This window comes from Sciurus carolinensis, chromosome 10, assembly GCF_902686445.1.
Source record: "Sciurus carolinensis chromosome 10, mSciCar1.2, whole genome shotgun sequence".
In the NCBI taxonomy this organism is placed as follows: domain Eukaryota; kingdom Metazoa; phylum Chordata; class Mammalia; order Rodentia; family Sciuridae; genus Sciurus; species Sciurus carolinensis.
In genome coordinates, this window is record NC_062222.1 from 71368801 (window position 1) to 71394721 (window position 25921).

At 33.3% G+C, this 25921-nt stretch overlaps 1 protein-coding gene across 1 annotated transcript in view; it reads left to right on the top strand.

The window, feature by feature from the left end:
• The window catches only part of Wdfy3 (WD repeat and FYVE domain containing 3), a 240559-nt gene that overhangs the window by 93832 nt on the left and 120806 nt on the right, over positions 1-25921 (top strand). The window contains exons 4-10 of the mRNA XM_047566015.1: positions 5363-5486; positions 10073-10126; positions 14096-14205; positions 18118-18279; positions 21988-22180; positions 23371-23557; positions 24023-24189. Of these exons, the coding sequence (XP_047421971.1) occupies positions 5363-5486; positions 10073-10126; positions 14096-14205; positions 18118-18279; positions 21988-22180; positions 23371-23557; positions 24023-24189 (997 nt within the window). The remainder of the gene's footprint in view (positions 1-5362; positions 5487-10072; positions 10127-14095; positions 14206-18117; positions 18280-21987; positions 22181-23370; positions 23558-24022; positions 24190-25921) is intronic.

Below are 25921 nucleotides of genomic sequence, written 5' to 3' on the forward strand. Positions count from 1 at the left end.
TATAGAATAGTTTTTAAAGTATGATTAATGGTTATTTCAGTGTACGATGTTTGCTTTTAACATGAGTTGGGAAATGACATGTGTTGGCTACTTTTCTGGGCCAGGTTTCATGCTGGGTTCTTGAAATGCCTCCTGTGGTCTTTATCACAGTCCTACCAGGAAGCTGCTGCTATCTTTCCTCCCACTGATTCTCTCAAACTAAAAGATTATGGTGGTATCTGAGAATAAACTGAATAATATTTATTCAGAATTCTATAAAATAATATGCTTTTAGACCCAAGAACAAAAGCTTACAGAGAAAATACTTGGTTTAAACTTACAAAATGAATAGCCTTTTAGCTGTCTAAAAATCCATTTACTACCAATGTTAATTACCTTAGAATAGGTTATCATACTTCATTATGTATTTTAGAGATAATCATTACCAACTAGATCTTCAAAGACTCCCATTGTTTTTGAACTTATTTCCGGTTTATATGTGAGAAACATCTAAGTTGAATACAACACATTTTTTAAATTCCTTAAAAGTTATTTTTACTTTTTAAATCGTTACTTTGGAGGGAAGATACTAAAGTTTAAAATTAAATAAGAGAGCTCGAAAATCAGATGAACTATTCTGTTACAGCTTTGTTACCTATTATATAATACCAGTGCAGTTGGGATGTTGAGTATGGCTTGGGTCTGTGTGACAAGGGACTTGCTGGATCCACCTCTGAAATACTTATGGATTCTTACCTGCTTACTGCAAAAATTGGACAGTTGGAAGTAGCACCCAGAGCAGATGAGAATGCATTTCTCATTGTACAAGTTAGGCATTATTTCTTCTCCCTTCACTTAGTGGTCCTCAGCAGTAAACAAATAGGGAAAATTTTGTAAGATAAGGGAAAGTCTTAAATGATTTATAGTATGAAATAATGTAATTACATCTTATTATTAATTTTTTAGTGTTATTTTTTAGTGAATTTTAGATATTATCAAAATTTAAGAAACAAACCTCTGTTTTAGAAAAGTTTGTTAATTTTCCAGCCTGTTTTTTAAATTTTTATTGACTAGCATCATTCATTAACAAATATATCTCAAGCCTCTACTTGATGCACCATGAATTTGTTCTGAGAATGCCAAAAAATATTTAGTTGAGGAGTTGCCAGGAAATTTTCTGAAATTTATTAGGGAGGTTTTAAAAGTGACCCTTTTGGGGAAACTGGGAAGGTAGCTCAGTAGTAGAGCACCTGCCTAGCATCTGAAACTCCCTGGGTTGATCCCCAGCACTGCAGAAACAAAAAAAAAACAAACCATATAAAACAAACCAAAACATGTTATTTCCTTCTGTACGTGAACATTATGTTACAGTGATAGGATTCATACAAAGTTTAACTGAGAAAAAATACAGTATTGAGTGATTAAGAGTCCAGCTTAGAATCAGACAGACCTAGTTTTAAATTTTGTCTCTACCACCTCCTGGCTTAAGTTAGCTTCGCTAACCTTTAATTTTTTTACCTGCAAAATGCGGATACTAATATTACCTATTGTGTAGGATTTTATGAGATTTAAATGACATGTCAAATGCTTGAATAGTACTATGCACATTGCAAATGCTTGGTAATTATTTGTGTTTTTATCGAATTTGCTAGAAGGTAGTTTTGTTTATTAGTTTTTTTTTTTTTCTCATGTGAGTTGTGAATGTCACAAATTTATTACAGAAACATCCCTTTTGAGTTGAATGTGTTGGTTGACTTCTCTTGCCCAGCTCTCTCCGTTGAAGGATGAAATAACAACCAGAAAAATTTGAGCAGTAATCCCTGAAAATGAGAAATAGAATCCAGCTTTGCTCCATCCCTTATGACATACATTTACATACTGGAGGCTTTTGTTTAAGGTGGTGAAAACATACCTAGTATTTTTAGATTTAATTGTCAAAGTCAGTTACAAAAAGTACGCTCTTTTCTTTACTACGATGTCAGCATTATCAGATTTAGGTTTCAGTTCCTGTACCTCTCATACAGAGTGTTTCAACCTGACCAGCCTGTTCTTAGTTCCTGACACTCTGGTCTCCTTCCCACATTGAGGTCTTACCCAGCTCAGTTCTCGATGTCTGGAACCCTTTCCTTGTCTCATTGTTCATCATCCTCTGGCATAAGTGTTGTTCACTCAGAGAGACCTTTTTGTGAAACCTTTCCCCCACCTCAAGCATTATTTATTTATTTATTTTTTTTGGTGCGGGGATCAAATCTAGGTCCTCATGCATGCAAAACACATGCTTTATCACTGGACTGTACCCCCACCTAATTTTAACAACTTGCTTAACATTTGTCTTATGTACTAAAATGTCACCTCCTTGAGCGCTGGAATATTTGCTTTATTTACTTTTGTATTCACAACTCTAAGAACAAGGCACATAAATATTTTCAAGTGCATAAGTGAATCAATCAGTGGTGTGTGTTCACTACACTAATTACTTTTATGTCAAAGAACAATACTTGTTCATTTCAGATTAGCAAATAGAACATAGTTCTTATCTTTTGAAAAAATTTCTTTACAGTAAATAAGCAGTAAATATTAGAGTTTGGGAGAACAGTTAATTGCAAGTTTCAACAATGTATTTGCCAAGCATAAAGATGACTTGAATAACCAATATTCTTATAATGCACAAGAATGAATTATTTGTTTTATAAAGTGGTCTTAATACTTAAAAATACTTCTTAATTCTTTTTTTTTTTTTTTTTTTTTTTTTGGGCATTGTGGAGGAGCTACTGGGAATTGAACTCAGGGACACTCAACCACTAATCCACATTCCCAGCCCTAATTTGTGTTTCATTTAGAGACAGGGTCTCACTGAGTTGCTTAGCACCTTGCTTTTGCTGAGGCTGGCTTTGAACTCTCGATCCTCCTGTTTTAGCCTCCCAAGCCACTGGGATTACAGGTCTGCGCCACCATGCCTCGATAATGCTTTTTAATCATTAAGAGCAAAATATGATACACATCACCAGCCTATGAATAATAAGAATATTTGTAAACACCTTCATTAAAAAATTGCATAGTCATCTATGCATAGAAGAAGAATTTAGGCTTTTCAGATTTATCTACAGTTTGTTAAAGAATCTGAGTCTTTTTTAGTGGATGACAGGTTAACTCAAGCACATAACACCTATCAAAATAGAAAAAAAAAAAAAAAACACATTTACTAAGCAATTCTTATTTCCCCACTGTCCCTCACACAGGGATTGAACCTAGGGGCACTCAACCCCTGAGCCACATCCCCAGCCCTTTTTATTTTATATTTTAGGTCGGGGTCTCACCAAGTTACTTAGGTCCTCACTAAGTTGCTGGGCTGACTTTAAACTTGCAAACTTCATGCTTTAGCCCCCAGCGTATGCAACTGCACCCAGCTTATTGAGCAGTTGTTTAAGAACACATTTATTTTTCTTTGAGATCAGTGAAAACTGCTTCTTTGTCAAGTTAATTGAACAGACTGGATTCCTGAATAAAAGGAATTGTTTTATTGTTTTGTGTTTTCAACTTAATTTGATAGAGTTTATAAGAACCATAATAGTACCTATTAGAAAGATGTAGGAAACAATCACTATTAAAAGGACACTCTGTTATTTTCATATCTTTTTATTAGGATTTTTGGGAGAATTTTTTTTATATTATGGCTATGACAAATAGAAATACTTCCTTAAGCACATTTTTTTCTTATCTTTGTGAAAAGTGTGATTATGTTTTCTTTTTTGAATCTTGGAGCCAGAACTCATGACCAAAACATGGAAAACATACAGGTCTTTTTGGTCTTTCATTTTTATGTAGTCTCTTTTCCAGTTCATGTCCCTAGCCTCAGGCTTTTCTTGCTTACTGGTTTTATTTTCTTTCTTCCTTTTAGCATAGGTTCCCATGTTCTTCTCCAGTGATACTTGAATATTGTTTATGACTAGGTTGTGCAGGCAGCCAAGTAGAAACATAGCCATATCTAGAGAGCATCCCTTCGAAAGGCAAGGAGGTAACTTGGGAAGGAATATGGACATGAATAAATAGGGTTTCTTCTTTTAGTGACATTTGGACAGTGATAAGAATATAAAGCAGAGTGTTGTACTGGAGAGGTATTTAATAGCTTTAGAAAGCAAGAGGAATTCCTTTCAGTTGTGAAAAACATTTTTAAAAATATTTCATTGTACTTCTTGATATATAACCATTATAATACCATTTCTTTTCCTATGATTACCCGTCCAGGTTTCATTTTCTTATTCTCTCTGCTGAACCCATTGCCAATTTATCTTTTTTTTAAAAAAAATTTTGTAGTTGTAGATGGACAAAATGCCTTTATTTTGTTTATTTTTATGTGGTGCTGAGGATCGAACCCAGCACCTCACACATGCTAGGCAAGCACTCTGCCACTGAGCTACAGTCCCAGCTCCCCCATTACCAGTTTATCTTTAAGGATTATTTATTCTAAAGTTCATTTCTCTTAAATTTTTATGATAACAACTTTATGAGTCCTCTATTTATTTCCTTTATTCCTCTCTTTTTCACAATAGTCTCATCTTGGAAATTACTGTAATTAGAATTTATGAATTCTGAGATATACAATAAGGTTAGTGAATTCTCCATTCTGCCTAGGACTTACCAGTAGATCATTTTCCTTCTTTTTCCTACCCAGTGTGTCTGATTACCATTGAAGAACCTTATCCCTTTCTGTAAGCTCTCAGTGTAGGTTTCCTCAGAAAACAGTTGTTATTTTCTGAAGTTTGTCAGTGAGATTGTTCAGATTTTGTAGATAATGTCTTTTTGTTGTTGTTGCAGGAAGTACATTACATTATTTCTATTAGTGTTGCAAATGGTTCATAAACTACACATCTAGAGTCTGTATACAAAACAAGCAAAGTATAAGAATTACATAATGACGACCTTTAAAATATGCAATGGATAGGAGAAAAATTCACTTTAAAAATTTCTAATTTATGATGCAGTAGAGAGGTAATCAATAGTTGTTTCTGTATGATTTCTTCAAGGGAAGTGTTTCTATTTGTCTCTGTAGCAAGAAAAATATATTTTTACAGTCTTCTTTGATGTAATATCAGTAGGTGAATTTTAGCTTTTTTTTTTTTAATCCCCTAGATTGTATAGATAATGTCTTTGGCTTTTAGTTTTCATTTACTTAATCATATATTCAACAGATTATTTAATATGTTTCAGGAAATGTGGCTAAGACGTGATCTGTTAAAAGAGGTGTGTTTTAAACATAATCAGATCCAAAGTTACTGTGTAACTGTACTGTTTGACTTGATCTTCAAGTTACACCACATTTTGAAATTCACAGACACACACAGAAAGGTAATGAGGCTTCATTAAAAATGTTTTCTCTCCACAGGTTTTTGGAAATGCTCCGCCAAATACAATGACAGAAAAGTTTTCTGATCTTCTGCAGTTCACAACACAGGTCTCACGACTAATGGTGACAGAAATTCGAAGGAGAGCATCAAACAAATCCACAGGTATTTTTACAGAAGACGCAAAATCAGATTTATTTGAGTGAATGGGCAATTCTATTTTTTTTTTTCCATTGGTACAGTTCTTTAAAAGTGCTATTACAGTTAAATAGAAAGTAGACCATGTTCTAGGCATATAGATTTTGGTTACCAGTCTTTATACCTGTTCTGTGATGTTCTTCTTTTGGTTTCAAGGTTGACTCTAAAATAGAGTAGTTCTTGAAGCTGCTCTTCTTGGGCCACTACCATCTCCACTGCAACCCTTTTACCACTCTATTTTCTTCTCATAAAATCCAAATTCCTTAATGGTGCTCCAGGTAAATCTGTGATCTGGCCATATGTTTTTTGGCACACACTTTTTTTTTTAATTTCTTGTTACTTTTTCTGTATTTGAATCAGACTGGGCTGAGTATGTCCCCAAACATGTCTGTAAATTTATTTTGGTCCTTGTAATGCTCACAGAGAAGTGTGTTGGGAAGTCTACAGCTGATTTTGCATTTGGGTGGAATGGAACCTAACTGCCCTCCTCTCCATCCGCTGTTGCTCTCCATTCCTAGTAGGGCAGCACAGAGAGCCATTCTGTCAGTAAGGAAACACATAAATTGCTTGTGGTTTAAGCTCCTTGAGTACTACATTGGGTTACTTGTTGGAAAAGTATAGGAATTGTGTGAGAATGCTAGCTATCTAGCCCCAGAAGGCCTCCTACCATTGAGTGGGAGCTACTTATGTCATTGAAAGTGAGCTAGGGTACAGCCCCCGCTGTGGGGAGATGTTGAGTGTCTTAGCTAGTTCCTTCTCCAGGCAGCCCAGATGAGTACTCAAGTGATTTTGGATAATCTTCGAGTGTTTTATATCAATCCCCTGTTCAGTGGGAGTCAGATTCTCTGTTGGATATAATCTTATCTCAGATCTTAGAATGTAATTTCTTTATTATATTCTGGATTTCTGAGTTTCTCTGAAGATATCTAGATTCTTGATTCTTTGGGAGCTGCTAAATTTTTTTGATCTAGACACTTTTAGGATCTGTCTTCGTTTCTATTGTTCTAAAATTCCTGATAACATGCCTTAGGGGTCTGCCTATATTTATAAATTATGCTGAGTACTCATTCGCTCATTCGGCACTTTCAGTCTGGGACTTCATATCCTTTAATTTGGAAAAGTTTAATGATTTTTTTTTTATACTATCCTCCTCTCTGTTTTCTCTTTCTTGTCAGATGTTCTTAAACTGTCCTCGTTTTGTTATCGTTCCTCTTGTTTGTCTTTTGACTACTTGTTAAAAAAACACCTGAGTTTTATCATCTAACCTTTTTATGGAATGTTTTTCATTTGTGACATTTTATTTTCCATTTCTAAGAGTTGTTTTCTTTTTTACTGATTTCAGTCCTTTCATGGGTGTATTTTCTTTGGTTTGAGTGCTCTCTCTCGTTCTCTCTCACTCTCTCTCGCTCTCTCTCTCTTCCTCTCTCTCTCTCCTTCTGCCTCTCTCCCTCTCTCCCTCCCCCCCCCATTTTGTCTCGACTTTGATGATAATGTCCTCACATCGCATTCTTGACCATCTGCTCTTATATACAAATGAAGCATTCAAAAGTTCATGGGTAGCCTTTTAATTGTGGGCAGAGCTTGCAACTATGATTTTGGGATAAGGTAATCTTGCCTGGCTGTTTTGTTAATGAGTTTTCCCCTGATACATGTGGATTTCCCAGAGAATTGCTCAGTCACTGCTTAGATGATACTTATCTAACTCTTAGCATTTTGAAAGCCAAGTGGGAAGAAGGTTTGGGGAACCTCAAAATTCAGCATATAAGCTTTTTTACCTGTGTGCACACACTGTAGTATCTCCCAATGCAGACTCCTTCTCTTACTCTTTCCAGTGAATATACCTTCAGTCTGTTGTCCATGTGGTCGAGCTCAGGGGCTCTAACTGCAATGATGCGTACTCCTCTGTATAGTTCTATATTTGCCTCTGCTTCCAAAGGTACCTGATACTGTCAGTTCTGAGCTTTTCCACAGTGGTTCCTTTTCCACTTTCCCTGAGCTTGCTTTAAGTTAAGATTCTAGAGTTTGTCAAAATCACTTACTAACAATCTCTGCTATTTTAGCACCTCAGATGTTGTTTCTTTCATTTTTTTCTATTTTCTTTGTTCTTAGAGATTTATGCCTTTTTAAAAAAAAATCCATTATGATCATTTTAGTGGACATATTAGTCTACCGAGACTGATAGAGCAAAGTTTTATAGATTTGGAGACCTGAACAGTAGTAATATATTTTTTTTACAACCTTGGGAGTCTGGAAGTCCAAGAAGCAGCTTCCAATATGGTTGGGTTCTGGAAAGAGCTCTCTTCCTAGCTTGAAGATTGCTACCTCCTCACTGTGTTCTCTTGAGGAAGGGAAAGAGAGCAAGCCCTCTGGCACCTTTTCTTAGAAGAGCTCTACTTCCATCATGATTGCATCTTAACCTAACTACTTCCCCATAGTAATTCATACATGACTTCATGTATGAATTTTGAAAGAATAAAGTTGGGTCCATATCCATGGCATTTCAGGAAAGAGGAAGATAAATGTTTATGTTCATCTTAACTGGAAACTTTTATGCATATGTTGATATAATGTCCATTAAAATGTTTTTAGATTGAGGATTAAGTCCCTTATTAAGAAGGTAATACATTTTATGAATTGAATTGATTATAGATTTTAAAGTGAGATGGTTTTAATTTTATTTGCCATCTTTGAAACAAATCTAATGAAAGGTGGTGAGATGAAGTATCCAGTTAAAATGGAATTACATCTGCCTTTATCTTTCTTGATCTCAGTCACTCTTATAGAAGTGAAAATGTGGCGTATAAGATTAGTGTTTTATGCATAGTTAGTTACTTTAAAAGATGATATGAAGGGTAATTTCTCTGTCACATGTTGTCTTCAATCATTTTTTTTCTTTCATGAGTGACATTCTAAATTAGAAAATAATTTCCAAGAGTTTATTTTTTCCTTCTTTTTCACTGTCTTTTAAAACGCCCAATCTGCATGTTTGTAGAGAGACATTTTGCTACACTGGATCTTTATTTTCTTAACTCCCTTTATGATTTACACTCATAGGGTAATTTTTTATGTGTACAGAAAGATAATAGAGATGTCTTGTAAATTACAGTGTTATACAAGTATTTTCTTAATTTTTATATAATTCTCATAGAAAGTTGCCTAAATAGTAGTATCCTATGCCCTTCACTCACCTTTCTTTATTGTTGACATCTTACTACTGGGGATTTTTAAGATACAATTTTTTATATCATGTAATTTCAGGTAATTTGTAGTTTTAAACTTTTGAACTTCATTTAGATTCTTATGAGATTCACTTCATTGTGTTGCTTCCTCATGAGAGAAACCTTTCCTAATCACTGTTTTTCAAATAGTTCTTCTAAGCCTCTATGTATTCAGTCACTTGTATATCATTTATAGCTTTGTCATCATCTGAAAATATCTTTAATTTTCTGATTTAGTTTTATTGTCCTTTGTGTTCACCATGTATCACTAACCTCTAGAAGATGCATATCACATATTAGGTGTTCAAAAATTTTTTACTGATTTTTGACATAGGATTTTTCTGCCTCCCCCCTTTAATGCTTTGAGAAAGAGCCAGCCTTACTGATTTTTAAGAGATGTGAGTTGGCCTTAAAGAACTCTGTCTATGAGAATCCTTATTCTTTCATTTTTTATTTCCCCCACTCCTAGTTCCTGACTTCCAGCCACCATTCACCTTTCTGCTTCTGTGAATTTAACTACTTTAGATCACACATACAGTTTTTTATTTTATGGGTAGTTATCTTTGGAAAGAATTTTGTCATAATTTATAGTCACCATAATTTTTCTCTGTAAAATGAATCCTCTGTCAGTCCTTTGGAAATTAGCTATATTTGTTTTATACCAAGACAAAGCTTCTTTTCTAGGACTTTTCTGAATTTGGTGTGGAAATCTTGTATGTGTCATTGAATCACCACTCACATATCACTAGATGCTTTAGACAGAACCAGGTGTGCCAACAATTCTGCTATTTAAATCTACCAGAAGTTAGAAAAAAAAGGAACATTTTCAGGGAATATCAAAAAGCAAAATGAATACATGATTCTTTATTATACATTAGGATAGCTTCACAGTTTTCTGTTTTTCCCCCCTTTAATTCTCTCGAATATTGCCTCTGTATGACTTTCGTTACAAGTATAAAGTGACTGTCAACTAATTTGAGGCGCCACCACATAAAACATAATTGACAGTTTTGTATACAGAATGTATTTAAAGATTTCTCTCTAATTCTTCTAGTTATTAAGTTCACTATATTGATTCTGCCTAATTCTACATGGTCAATTTACTAATGTAAAACAGAAAATTACACCTATATAAAAATAGTTATCTTCAGTTTATTATTAATGACTTTGCTATGGGTGAGGAGCCTCTATTAAACCCAGGGGTGCAATTCCCAGTGGACAGCAACCCAGTGATAAGAGGCTAGATGCTGTTGACCACAGTACTCCTGTGCTTGGATTAGTGGAATGTAGCGAATCCCCTATTAGAAAACCTAGCCTTTCTTTTTTTTTAAACAGAAAAACAGTGTACCCTGCCGCCCTCCAGGGATTTCAGAGCCACAACACCTTCAGGTAATTTCATTCCCAAGGTGTGGTTATGTATCAAGTGAAAAGAAGCATGAAAGCTATGAGTTCTAATACTGTTTTTCTGACTAACACATGTAATTCTTTTTGGAAGGGCAGGTGTGCTTAGAGCTTTGTTTCTTCATTAATGAATGAGTGTGGTAATACTATTGACATGTCTTACAATATTATCCTGAGGCATGAATTTGAAAATGGCATCAACTTTAAATGGACTTTGCAAAGGAGAATTATGGTATTTCTCTTGTTGTTAACAGGTTTTTCATTATAATCATTCTGAATGCTATCTCGTTGAACTCACTTATAATCTTACAGTGTAGGTTGGGAAAGTACATTTGTCTTTAAATTGTCTACATTTTTAATTTATTTAATCTATTTATGAGCTCTACTAACTCCGTTTCTGCATTTTTCATTCTAACTGTATTAAAATGCAGTATGAAAGCTAAAGCTTCAATCAAATGATTGATGCCTCTGAAGATGAATTAATATTAATATCTTTCATTAACACATAGAGCCTTCACTTAAATCATCACTTAAATTTGTATTTGTTACATATTATTGAAATTAAGAAAAATCCTAATGCAATGTGTTTGTATTAGAAGTGTTCCCCCACCCCAGATTTAAGAACCTATAAGATTTATAAAGACTTATTTAAAGTTTCTTTTTGGTATTTTTTGCTTTGCTTTGCTTTTTCTTTTTTTGTTCTGCTGGGTTTAAACCCAGGGCCTTGTGGATGCTGGGCAAGTGCTGTACCACTGAGCTACACCCCACACTGGACATAATTTTTTAAGACCATGTTTTTTTTTTTTTTTTTTAACATTGCTTTAAATGCTATATATTTTGAAAATGAGCAGCTTACCTCACTTAAAGTAAAAAGTTGGAGATCTTTTTGAGATATTCTGAATGGCAACTAGTGAAATGGGTGGGTAAAAGTAAAATGCTTTTTCTGAACATTCTTGTTATGTAAAAATAGATAGGTCAGTGGAGTTTGGAACTCCCCTACATCATTTGGCCATAGCGGTGTACAGAAAGCTTTGTGTGGATGAGCATGAATGTATAACCAGTTAACAGGAGTACATGCTGCTGCTGATGTGTTTTAGACCTTCCCATCTTCTCCTCGTCGAATAATTGGTAATATTAAGTTGATAAAGATGCTAAAGGGATACTTATGAATGATTATACTATTTTGGTTCTTTTTGGTTTATCTTACTATATTGTCTTATTTAATCAGCCCACCAATCCATGTAGCATGTTGTAATATTTAATAGAATATTGCCTTTTTAACCTTCATTTGTCTTTTCAACCTTATCTTGTTGAATCCCTAATATTAATTGTCAACTAAAAGAAAAATCTCCACATACTTGAAGTATAAATACCCATCACTGAACAAATAAGTGGAACTATTTCAAAGCAAAAGTGCATTTTTGATGTTTTGGTCCTCAAAATAAGGATACTTCCATTGTTCATATTTTACAGTCTGTTGAATAGTAATGAAAATCCATATTTGCACAGGTTTCTTTTAAAGTTAATAGTGTTAACTTGTTCAGAATGTGCCTTAACTATTAGTTTTTAGTTTCTTGAGCTTAGAAAATAACTTTGTTTTGCCTTTTCTCTTAAAGTAGGTTTAGCTCTTCAAAATCTTCCCACCTGCCAGAAGTAACAAAGGAGATAACGACTGGATCTTTTCCTTTGATGCTTTTTAGGAAATAGAATTTCATTAAATTTGTTTAATCATAATAGAATCAATTCGAAGACTGCAAGTAATTTCTTAAAGACGTTGAGTTATGAAATCAGAAGTATACAATTAAAACGAAATTTGCCTAAATATAAAACACTCAAGGATAAAAGTATGTAGTGTCAGCTTTTGGTCAAGAGTTTTAGCTAAGTGGAAAGAAGTTTTCTTTTTTTAATATATATATTTTTAGTTGTAGGTGAACACAATGCCTTTTATTTTATTTTTATGTGGTGCTGAGAATCAAACCCAGGGCCTCACGTATGCTAGGTGAGCGTGCTGCCACTGAGCCACAACCCCAGTCCCAGAAGTTGATTTCTTTACCACTTGGTATTCGATTATTATCAAGAAAAGAAGCATGTGTTATTTAACCCTTGTCAAGTTGTCCTTCATAGATTTGTAAATCGGTTTTCACTAGTATTTTCAAACCACTGTTGCTAAAGCAGGTTTCTTGGTGATATTATTCTTTTATTTTTTTTCTTCCACTCCGATGAGATCTGCATAATTTAGATAACCCAAAGTATTTATTTCTTTGTATTACTCCTCTTTTCAAAACTTTGAATCATTCTTCTTACCTATAGTAAGCCCAAACTCTCAGTGTGTATAAGAAGTTGAGTTCATTGTGTCCTGTTATACTCATTCCTTTGATCTAGTTAGGTTGATTCATTCAGAGGTTTTATGTTGTGTTCACTGTATGCCAGTACTATGTGCTAGATACGAAGGATTTGCAGTGAACAAGGCTTATAAAGAGTCTAGTCCTATGGTGTTTATTTTCTCAATAGGGATGAGAGACTATTAATTAGTTATATAGGAAAACAGTAACTTCAACACTTATGAGATATTGAGGTATTAGAAATAAGCCAGGCTTCTGTTGCCTTCCCTCTTTTCCTTAATTTTTTGTTAGTATCTTTATCTCTTATAGGCTAGACTGGCCTGGATTCAAATATGAGTTCAATAACTAATTATGTGACTGCTGGCAAATTGCTTATCCTCTCCATTTCTCGATTTATCCTGGAATAAGGGGTATATTAATAGAAAATAACAAAGGGTTTTTGTGAAGATTGAGTTAAACCCACAAGTACTTCAAACAGTGCCTAAGATAATTCAGACTCAATAAAATAAACTATTTAAAAATTTTTCCTGGTAAAACGTTTGCTCAAATGGAAGCATATAAGTAAATAATGTCCCTACAGAATCATATATGACTTATATTGTTATCTAATAAAACACTTTTGAATTGTGTTAAATTGAAGAAAAATTACATCTCAACCTCAATTCTACTGCTTCTACTTTATGAAGTTAAGTGTACATTAGTATCTTTCTCAGTGATAGTTTGGACTTATTTTCTACTTTATCTTAAATTAATATAAACATTGGGAAACTTTGCTGATGACATTGAGTGCATGTTTAGGAACTTGTCCAGTTTTTTCTTCTCTCTAAAAACATAACCAACTAAATTTGTGTTTGAAGGTTCTTCCCACTCAATAGTTCTGTGAATGACTTTCTCTCATGTCTCTCTGTTTTTCTATGCCTGTTGTCAGCGTTTCCGGTTTTGCCAGGGTAGAGTCTTCATTTTATTTCTTTTCCGCCAGTCCTTGTTCTTCCAATCTGCCATACACATTACAGCCAGATGCCATACACATTGTAGTCTTAGAATAGTCCTTTCTACTTTGTTCAGGAAACCGCATTTGTTCTCTCTTGCCCAGAGAGTCAACCCGGCCCTTAGGTTGCCTTCTTTCATAATCAGGTGTCTATTTTTTAATCACTGCTGTTAATATTAAACTGTGCTTCTGAACATGTGCTCTTCTACAACAGTGTTAATACAGTTCTTTGGTCTTCATCTGTATATAGCAGGCTCATTCCTCTAGCCCCACTTGTTCCAATGCCTTGCTCCTATCTCTCAACGCTTTTCAACCCTCCCACTTCCTGGACAAGCATGCACATTTAGTTCTTATTTCACCTTTTCCCATGATTCTTTTGATTAGTTTATGTCATTCGTTTGCTAAAATATACAGGATGACTTCTACCTTTCTGTATTAGTGAGATTAGTTTTTATGTATAACATTTTAAAACATTGTAACTCTAAATTTTTTTTTCATAGCATATATAATAGTGCCCATATAAGAAGGATCTGCTACTAATGATCATCTCCTTGGTAGATTTTTAAGGAAGAACCCTTTTATAATTGATTTCCCCCCAACCTAATGACTTTCCCTTTGGTGTTATAGAGGCTGCAAGTCGGGCCATAGTCCAGTTCCTGGAGATCAATCAGAGTGAAGAAGCCAGTAGAGGCTGGATGCTTCTGACAACTATTAATTTGTTGGCATCCTCTGGTCAGGTGTGTTTTTAGTTTTTATTTTTGACAAATGAACTCTTTCATATACTCTTGCGGGATTTTGTTATTAAGTTGATCGTTGTATCCAAATAAGATAATATGATAGGCCTTTGTGTTCTTCTAACTCTTTAAAACATTACTTCCAGTTTCTTATAATCTCTGTGACAAGCTTAATTTAGTATTTTATGTACTTTATTCATGACAAAATACATAACTTAGAAGAGTGTTTTTTTTCTTTGTCACAACACAAAAATCTGATGCCATCTTTATAGCATTCTAGGCAAAGAGTTGGACTACTCATGACTGGAGGCAAGTAGCCTAAGAGCTCTGGGTCCATCAGGCCTAGTCAAACACTTGTGTAACCCATGTTAGGGAAACTAGTGTAGAAAAATCACTATTCATCTAAGTCCATTCAGCTGGTAAGTTGTGAATGACATGGGAAATACTTAAATGTTTTTGATATTTATAGAGAATAGGAGATATTGATATATCAGGATAATGGATATTCCTTTCTCAATTGATTTATTATGGAGATTGCTTTTTATTTCCTTAAAGTTAATTTTAAGTATCTGACATGGTACATCTTATACATACTCTTTATGAGCCATTTAGACACTTGATTTTTGGTCTTCGATGTTCTTGGAACGAAGGAGATTTATTCATAGGAAAATCCAGAGTAGAATTACCTATTGAAAGTCAGTAACCAATCTTGGACATGTCTGTTGTCCATATTACAATGGCCTTTAAACACCTCACATCATTCAATAAAGGTTACTATGACACACATTACATAGTACGGTGAGTGGTCCCTGCAGAAATAATACATCCTGAAACTAGTCACCAATTCAAAGTAATTAGCACTTGGAATAGTCTGTTTCTGTTTGTTCTCTATGTTTGTTTGTTTGTTTTACTCAGGGAATTAGCATGACCAACTTGTTCTTGTTTTCTTGAACTTTCCACATTTTAGCATACAAAGTTCTGCATTCCAGGAAACCTCTTAGTTCCAGGCAAATAGAAATGGTTGATCACCTTACATAAACTTGAGATAGTCCAGTTTTCAGGTATCAGTAACTGTACTGGATGACTAACAGAATTCCAGTTCTATTTCTATTGATTGTGTAAGTGCCTCTATGCTGCTGTATCAGAATTTGGTTTATAGTAACATATCTTTATATGTTATCAAAACTTTAAAATTTAATTTAAATAATTACTATTAAAATTTAATGTGTTTAATACAGATTTTAATTGAAATATTTCTTAAGTTTTATTCATATTTTCTGTGTGTTTTATCTTCCCTTCTCATTTGTGAGCAGATCATGTCCTGCCATGATACCTAACAATGGTAGAAATTCAGTTATGTGGATTATCTTAAACATGCACAAATGGATAAACAGCCTTAAAAGTATAAGAAAAGAATTGGGAGAAACCTAATCACAACAATTTTAAATGTTGCCAAATACTACTTGGGCTGCCAAGTTATACCTTATATCTATCTGTGATAAGATGAAAATTAAAAATTATTGCTTTGCTTAATAGAATGGGGAAGCTAGTAGCAGTCTTAAGTGGAAAATGATACATTTGAAAGCAAATTTAGTGTTACATTTTGAGCTGCATTTTTTGTTTGAGTGCCATTTTCTGTTGGCAACAGTGAGATAAAGAGATGATGGAAAAGTGATCCTAGCTCAAAATACAAATGACAGAAATGAAACAGAGAAAGATAGTACCATAAAATACAATAATGGCATATGTGTAGTGCTATTAAAATAGAAATTGAGAGTTGAACTTTTTTAAAAGAAGGATAGGATAAATGAGAAATTAAGGGAAGTTTGAGACATAGCAGACACTTTAACTAAATGTTGTGGTGGTGAGTGATAGTAAACGGTAGGTAGATAGTGCAGAGGTAGCATTTTTGAGGCAGAAAATAATATTTGATATTTAGAAAGAGGTTAGTTCTTACATGGTATTGTTCCTGAAGCTCTTTCTCCTCTCGTCCTGTTATTTCATTAATTCAGACCCCATCTCGCATGTGTTTTTCTGTTTTAGTTGCTAATTGCCCTTGCCATCTGGCTCTCTATATTAATTTATGGTCTATACTACCACCAACTGATACCTGAATTCTGGTTCTGCCACTTTTTTATGTAACATTTAATTGGGTGTTCATTGCCAGTAAAATAAAATTCAGACTAAAATGTGAGACTGTTTTCATAGGTTGTTTGCTTATATACATTGTGGATCACTTGATTAAACTCTCTAACCTGAAGCAAGGTATATAAATGATGAGCTTCAGTTGCCTCCTTTATAAGATTAGGGTCAGAGGATCTACCTTAGGGTTGACTTGAGGAGTAGTTGAGGTATACCTGTTGAGCAGTGAACACTTAATTGAAGATTAGTTTTTTTGTTGTTGTTGTTGTTGTCGTTGTTTTTTGTGTGTGAGACTTTCCAGGAGTCAGCAATGTGGAATTCTGGTTTCTTAAATGTACCATATAACTTAACTTTCTGTGTGTCTTTAGGTGATCTTTCCTCCTTATTTTAAATTTGTACACTTTTCTGTTTCATTCCAGGCAGTGTTTATCATTTCCCCTTCATGTTAGCCTGTCGACACTGCCATTGTTAGACTTCAGAGGTAGCAGTGACTTACAAATCTAATAGATTTACTAGTAAACTTTGGCTTTCTGAAGGGCAGGGCTGCTTCATCTTTGCATGCCCAGCTTCATGCACACAGAAAGACTTAACCTAGGCATTCAATAACTGTTTGATGAGAAACTAAATAAACTAATCAACAGATGATGCCAACCTGTTGGCAAGACTTTGTGTGTGTGTATTAAAACCTTGCCAATTTATTGTATAAACAAGTATAATCTTGGTACCAAAATCAGACAAGGATATCATAATAAAATGTAACTACAAAATTCTCTCATAAATGTAAAATACCCAATTAGACAAAATACAGTTTTAATAAATCAAGTTTGACAGTGTATTAGGATGTACAGCAAGATAACATGGGTTTTATTTCAAATATGGCTTGATATTTAAAAATTCATTAACAGAATTCATCATATTAAATGAAAACTATGTGCTCATCTCAATAACTGTTAATTTGACTAGATAATTGTTCATTCAACATCATTTCTGCTCCCTCCGTGGTCTCCTGGCTTAGCAGAGGAGAAAGCAAGGGCCCCTACTTCTAGTTAGAACAAGCCAATTAGAAGCATTCACATGAGATTTACAGAGCCCAAGAGAAGGAGAGGCCATTTGCATCTGGAAGCAGCTGCAAACTGAAAGAGAAGCAAACATGAGATTCACAGTGACTTTTTAATACAAAACTGCACCATGGAAAATTTGGATAATTATTGTTTTATGCTTCTTAACGATATTGAACTGTTTACTACACAGAGGTGTAGAATTTCTTCCTTTGAAAAGAAAATAAGACTAAAGATAAAAATTATAGTAGTAAACTTTAATATTTTTAACGCTCATATGTCTTTGCATTTGTTATTTTATATAACCATAACATTAGGCTAAGAAGTATGTAGCATTCTATCCATTTTATAATAGAGATATGTGAGGCCCAAGGAAATTAAATAGTTCCCCAAGTTCATGGTTATTAAGTACCTTTTCCTCAAAATCCTAAAGTTTATGTTTTTTGAAACATGCTCATGCTGCTTAATAAACAAATCCAAAATTTAATAAATAATTTACTATATAACAAAAGCCAATCTCAATATTTGATCTAAGCAAATTTGTCCAAATGTTAGAAATTGAGTGTTTCTCAGAAAGGCGTTATTTTGTAATTTTTACATACGTTTAAAAAATTATCTTGATAAATACTTTTCTGGCTTAACATTTGTGAATTATTCACCTTTACCAATTACTATTATGCCCGTCTATTGACTTATTTGTTGGTTTGTTTTCCAGAAAACTGTGGACTGCATGACAACGATGTCAGTGCCTTCCACCCTGGTTAAATGTTTATATCTGTTTTTTGACCTTCCACATGTGCCTGAGGCAGTTGGAGGTGCACAGAATGAGCTACCTCTAGCAGAACGTCGAGGACTACTCCAGAAAGTTTTTGTACAGGTATGAAAGGTGCTATTTGCGTGGCTGTGTCCATAGCTTTATTTAAACTGAAATGGTGCACTCCTAAAGTAGATTCTCCGTTTATTCCAATTTTTTTATAGTATTTTGTTTTGCTTATTATGATTTTATCTCATATAACTATAACGTATTTTAGATCTGCAGAGAGAATATTGAAATATTATTTTCAGTATTATTTGAGTGAGGCATTAGCAAATTTGTTCCTCTAAACAGATATTAATATTACATTTGATATATCAATATCGTCTTCCTATTGAACTAGCCAAGGGAAAACTTTTTGGTAGTCATATTAAGATTTGGGCAATGTTTCTTAATGTCAAGAAATTATATTCAGTAGCTCTTTATATGCAGGAATTCTCTAGTCTGTAAACATTTCATTTATAAGAGACAGTTTATTTTAGTGGCCCCAGACACCTCCTCTGTTTCCTGCCTTGAGAACTCTTTTCCATTGTTACCACTATTCTTTTTAATAGCATTATGGGTGAAGGCGGGTTTAATGGACTTTGTTAGCTAGTCTCCTAATGTAGTCATCATGTATGATATTGCTTCTTGGAAGAAAAATTACAGCAAGCAAACTACAAACAATTAGAATGCAGTCTGCCCATGGTTCATTATAATACAGTATAACAACTCATTTGATACAGAAAGGTAAGTGTAAAAACACATTTGATTCAAAAAGATAAATATTGCACAGTAATACTTATACCAGGTATCTAAAGTTGTTAACAATTAGAACAATAACAACAACAAAAATAAAAAACTAGAAGAAAAGGTAACTGTTCAGAGTATAAAGTTTCAATTTTGCAAGATGAAAAATTTCTAGCGATCTATTATATAACTGCATGCATATTATTAACACTGCTATACCACAAACTTAAAATGGTTTAAGGTTGTAAATTTTATGAGTTTTTTTACCACAGTAAAAAGTAAAAAACAACAGCAGTACCTTTCAATCAGTGTCTCTGAAGTTGTGTAAAACGTGAAAAGCAGATTTGTCACCTTTAAAATGAAATAGTGATACCTACCTAAAGGATTTTGTGAGGTTTAAATGAGGTATTTCATAAAGCTGTGGTTCTCCACTCAGCACATAGTAGACACTTAGGTAAAAGTAAGTCTGATTGCTACCGTTGCCATGATCATAGAATAGAGAGGACAGTGCATCTGCGGTAGAGAAGGTGGGCCAGAAGTACATGACAGTGGCATCTCACACTGGGTTTCAGGAGCCTTTCCTTCATGAATCACTAACTGCTTTGACCAGGTGCTAGTGGTTAAAGGACAGGGGAGAGGGATGCCAATACAGTTTATGGAAGAAACAGACTGGGATTATCAAATAAAATACTAAATACATATTTATTGAACGTTTACTTTATTAGATATTTTTGTGCTTGTGGTTAATATCTCATCGCATCTGCCCCATAACTTCAGAGCTTTGGTTTTTTTTCCCCAAATGATCATGTGAGCAAATAGCAGAACAGAGCTAGAACTCAGACTTGTCTGACTCCCAAATCAGATCTAATAAGAAGAGCCATGGAAATAAGTGAAGAAATAAGTGGTATAGGAATGAAAACTGCTCAAAGACCTTGTTGATGAATGTGGGCAGATTAGTCTTTGCTGTTTAGAATAGCAGCCGCATTTCATTAAAGCCCTTCAACAGAACTAATTAATGTCTTAGACAGTAAATGGAAGCTGCATTTTATATGTAAGCATAGTGAAGATTTCTTTTAATACCTAAAAAAATTACTGTGTTTGATGCCACAGGATGCTGATTTGCAATAATGTGGGGCTCATATTAATATTCTGTTATTATTGGATGTTAAGACCAAAAGGAACTCAGAGTATCATTTAAATCAGACCCCTTACTTGAATTTTGGAAACCAGTGTCCTCGTGCATTAGAGGAGCAGTGCTGAGAACCTCACTGCCCCGCTGCCAGTCCAGCGCTGCTTTTATTGCATCACTTTCTTTGTTTTAGTGCCTCATCATGGGCTAAATACTACTTTCATCATTTTGTTTAGAAAACCAATTGAGATAAGCTCACTAAGTGTTTTACGATAGATGAAATCCCTGTGTTTGTATTATGTGACAGATGGTTTCCTGGGACCTTACCGGTTGGTACTGTTTCATGCAGGCATTCATTCTTTGTTGATGTGGCCAATTACTGCTCTGCCACACTTGATTGGGCTTTGTAACAGAGCCCCTACAAATAGAAGTGATTAGTGTAGGGGCAGACAGACGAGGAATGTGAAGTAGACTCTTTGCTTTTCTATTTTGTAAAATGAAAGGATTATAGTAGACAATTTTAAGAATCATTTTGCCTATAAAGATTAAGAACCAATTATCTTAGCAGTCAACAGATTCACGGAATCATTAAATCAGGTTTATTTTTGAGACTAGGGATTTGACTGGGAAAAATTATTTTACTATTTTGGTTTTGTTTTCTATGTTACAAATTAGAAAAATGGCATCTGTCCCTCTACTCACATAAGGCAGAGTAAAAAGCAATGAAGAATTTAATCAACATTATACCCCTCTGAGCATATACCTGTTTGTTACATTTGATGATCTGTATTTACATATGGGAAAATATGCACGTATGACACATATTTATGGACATCCTATATCTAGCAACTTGTCCAGGCCTGGGGCACTATTCATGTTTACCAATTATATAAATATTTTACTGTTTTCTGAATTTTTTATTCAGAAAAATTTTAGTTTTTGATATTTGGCAGTTATGAACTAGGAAGCTTTTTTATCTAAACATGTTAATGCAATGAATTAAAAAAAGGAAGACCTAACTTTCTCAGACAAAAAGTGATATTTCAAATACCTCTTTTCCTATTTAGAAATTTTCCTACTGATTTCGAAATATCCAAATTTCATGAAGCTCTCTTCTTTAAGAGAGTCAACTGATTTCATAATTTATGTTTTAAAAAATATTTAATTGAGAAGATTTAGCAAAGAAAAAAACTTTTCCTGATACTGAACTGGGATTGTAGGGACATCTGTTGAGGACAGAAACCGCTGTTGAATTCCCCAGGGAGCAGGTGCTCAATGCTGCAAGCACTTGTGGTGCATGTACCGTGCAACTCATAGTTAAGAAATCAGTTTCATTCTAGAGTTGAAGAAATCCACACTTAACAAGGTTTGTGGCAACTAGACACAATATAAAGATACTTTGAAATTAAGATGATTTATATTATTCAAATATTCCCTTCTACTTGACAAAATTGAAACAATTTAAAAATTTCTGTATTTTCAAGATGTTTTTAATTTCTTATCTCCCTGAGACTATTCTTTTTAGAGAAGAAAATTATATTTCACCTTGTAAACTAAGAACTAAAGAACTAAATTAGAAAGAGAGGGTGTCGAACGTGAAAGGTAGTGCTGTTTTATCCTGTATTAGACAGAGGTAGGCAAAATTACCATGGTGAAGAAAGGGGATAATAAAGATATTTTTAAAATAAGCTGATATAAGTAGATTTGGTTACTGTTTTAACATAACACACTTCTAAACTTCAGATGTCTTTTTTAATGTTGCCAGTGAGCGCTAATCATTGTGGTTTTAATGATATTGCGCAACACTTACCCTGAATTTTTTAAATAATGTTGAGATCATGTTCTTTTCTAGCTTTTCCCTTTCCTCACCTATTTATTTACTGTATACACTCTTGTTTTGTTTTGTCTTTTAGATCTTAGTGAAACTCTGCAGCTTTGTTTCTCCAGCGGAGGAGCTGGCTCAGAAAGATGATCTCCAGCTTTTATTCAGTGCAATAACCTCTTGGTGCCCTCCCTATAATTTGCCTTGGAGGAAGAGTGCTGGAGAAGTCCTTATGACCATATCCCGCCATGGTCTTAGTGTCAATGTAGTCAAGTATATTCATGGTGAATATCTCTATATATTCATTTTGAGTTTTCTGAATCTCTTCTATTTTTCTTCATTTGATGACAGATTTTTAAAATTATCTCTCAATGATCCAAAAATTGGCCTCTAAATTAAAAAATAAATTTTCTAGGAGAAAATTAATTTTAAATTTGTGGAACATTTCAAAAGTAAGAAGTTCTCATTTGTTCTGTATGATAGATATTCTCAAGAGTTAAAATTATTTTTCATCATTGTGTAAATTTCAATCATCCAAGGTAAGTCCTATGTCATACCCTATTCTTCTCTCTTTTGTTACTGAAAAAAGAGCGAGTATGCTATTGTTACCAGTCTTTGTGAATCTGTTTCATATATAACCTGATAGTAATCTCTCTGATACAAAATAGAATTAAGTGAATTCTTTATCACTAAGGAGAAATTTATGTGCTTAATTCATATATTCAACTATTCTTTAAAATGTCTAGAGAGAATTTCTACAGCATCACAAGTTATTCACTTTTTAAATATATATTATTTAAACTCTTTCAAAATAATACAACTATTTGTTCACTTATAATATTAAATAATAAATGTGAAAACTAATACTTAATACATGAATTAGTCATTAAATGTTCTTTCCTTTTATGCTTGTGTCACTCTTAGCTTTTTATATGTGACACTGGATCCTTAAAGTCAGGATGGGATTCAACTGTACTTTAAGCTAACGACATATAGTATAATCATAATTTTGAAAATTTTATTTCCTAAAACATTTAAGATATCTATCCCTTAAATCCGTATTGGTGTATGTTCAATTTTATTTGAATGTTAAATAATTAATGGATTTTTCCTTCTTAAACTTTGAAGATACTTTTAAATTTTTTTCAGCCTGTTACTATATCAACAGAAAAAATTTAAAAAATTATCAGTAGCCAATCATTTTGTTTGATGATAAACATTAAAGTATGATGTGAGAACTATAATAAAATCAATTCTTTCTAGTACATTCCTATATAACCCTTTGTTATCTACTTTAGAGGGAGAATTTTACGATGAATTTGAATCGTATGTTTAGTTTTTGAAGGTGTAACATTTATCTCATAGTGTTTTACAGATTCATTAAAATTTAATGTTTCATTAAACACCAGGTAAGATTGAAGAAAATTTTCTTGGGCAGTGGACATAATACATATTTATTTCTTTATTCTTACAGAAAAAGAATGTTTATCTACTTGTGTTCAGAATATGCAGCAATCAGATGACCTATCTCCCCTAGAAATTGTCGAAATGTTTGCTGGGCTTTCTTGTTTTCTCAAAGACTCCAGTGATGTTTCTCAAACACTTTTGGATGATTTTCGGATATGGCAAGGATATAATTTTCTTTGTGATCTCTTGCTTAGGTAAAACCCCACAATTTAAGAATATATTTTCATCGTTTACTCAGGTTTTTTTTTTTTTTTGATTGAAATCAAAGTAAACAATGGGATTTGTGATTATAGGAAAAGGAAACATTTATTAATTATATATTCTGGTGTCCTCTAGGCTTTACTCCCTTCTTTTTACTCTATTCTGACAACAGAGTCGAAGAAGTGAAGTTAGAGTAAAAATTGTCAAATGCAGAACACAAATATAAAAGCTGAATTTAGATACAAAGAATAAAACTACTCTTTAGTAACTGAGGGAAATATGTCTTAATAAAATTCATAAATTTTTAAAGTATGTTTTTATATAGGAAAAATTGTAAAAGAAAACTTCTCAGAGTATTTTCTAGTTTTGTTTACTAAATCTGAAAATGCTTTCAGTAATTAACTTTGAGGATACAACAAAACGGAAAAAAAAATTTGCTAAAATAATACTTTTTCTAGATTGGAACAAGCAAAAGAGGCAGAATCCAAAGATGCCTTGAAAGATCTGGTTAATCTGATAACTTCCCTAACAACATATGGTGTTAGTGAACTCAAACCAGCTGGTATTACCACAGGAGCACCCTTTTTATTGCCTGGATTTGCAGTACCTCAGCCTGCAGGCAAAGGTGAGTTTTAATTTTCTCCCCATTTTTAGCAACTTAGAGAAGTAGAAAAGGAGTGAATTTGTCTTATTTTACTTCTTATATTATCTGCATAAAAGTAATTTATTGTTTTCCATTCAAGTTTATGTGTGAAGTCTAGATAAAAATTTCTTGAGTCTCTTGAGCAAATTAAATACTTGAAAATAATATTGTAAAAACATAAAACTAAATGAAGAGTTTTATATTAGGTATTTCATTTTAACCTTCAAACAGTTTCATATACCTAGCACACTTCTTTTGAATGCATTTCTGCCATGCTTGTGTGTGGAACTTAAATTCACACTCTATAATTTCTTTTTTTCAAGTCTTTTTTTAAATATATATGTATTTTTAGTTATGGATGAACCTTTATTTTTATTTATTTTTATGTGGTGCTGAGAATTGAACCCAGTACCTCACACATACTAGGCAAGCGCTCTGCCGCTGAGCCACACCCCAGCCTACTGTCTATAATTTCTGCCAGATATCTATGAAAAGTATGAGGTATAAATGCTTATATTTCATTTAAAGCTAAGTAAATCTAAGTAAAAGAAGTTTCACAATATCTCATTGAGGTCAGAGAATAAATTTTATAGTCCAGATTTTCTAACACTTGGAACATCATCTAAATGATACTTTACTAAGAAAAGCTTATTCCATAGTTAATAACATTTCATTACATAAGAATACCATCTAGTTTTATTGTTAATTTCTTTAATGCCCACTAACCATTCCAAAAGAATTTGAACCTGAAGACCTCTAATACTTTCACATGATCTGTTACTTACTGGAATATTCAATAGGATCATGATATTTTTATGTAAGATTTAACCAAAAATAACATATCTGGTTGGTGATGTAAGTTTCAGAGTACAGTCTATTTATTTCATGACATAGAAGTCAACAGTTATAAACTTTATAGTCATGAGAATATATGAAGCCGTCAACCTGATATGCTGTACCTTCAGTGCATGGGTTATTTAGATCCTTTTAAAGGAGTCTCTGAAATAAGTTCCATTTTTCATGTTTTACTGAGTGATTCAAGGTTTCCTTTTTAATATAATGAAAAAATACTAGTGTCTCAAAATAATTTACAGGCTTCAATTTCAATATTCCATTTAAGTCTTTCTATGAGTTAATATAAAAATTGTTCAACAGTATAATTCTTTTTCATACTTTATTATTGTTTCATTTGGTTGATTAACCTGATGTTGATAATGACATAACAGATAATTACCAAGTATAATTTTGTAATATCAGAATTAATGCCATAAAATTAATATTTTGTATAATGTCATTGTTTGGTTTTGTCTCATTTATAATAGGGACCATAATTATATATCCTGGCACCTCCTGGGGTTTTTGTGAGAATCCAGTGTCATAGTGACTTTCCAAACCTCAATTTCTTCTTATGAAAAATTGAGCTAGTATTCTGTAAAATGGATAGATCATACAACATCATTTTGAGTTTCCTGTATAACTCAAAATTATCTATTTCCCATGACCATTTTGTAGGGTTGATATAGGAACCAAAGGAGAGTTGTACCCTATACAGGTGGAATATAGAGTATGTCATCTTTTGGGTTTTTTTTTGTCAAACAGTATTGAAGTATAATTTGGGCACATTAAAATCTTTCCATTTAAATGTTGAATTTGATTAGTTCTGACAAATTTATCATGATTGTGTAATTACCACCATAATCATGATATGGAATAT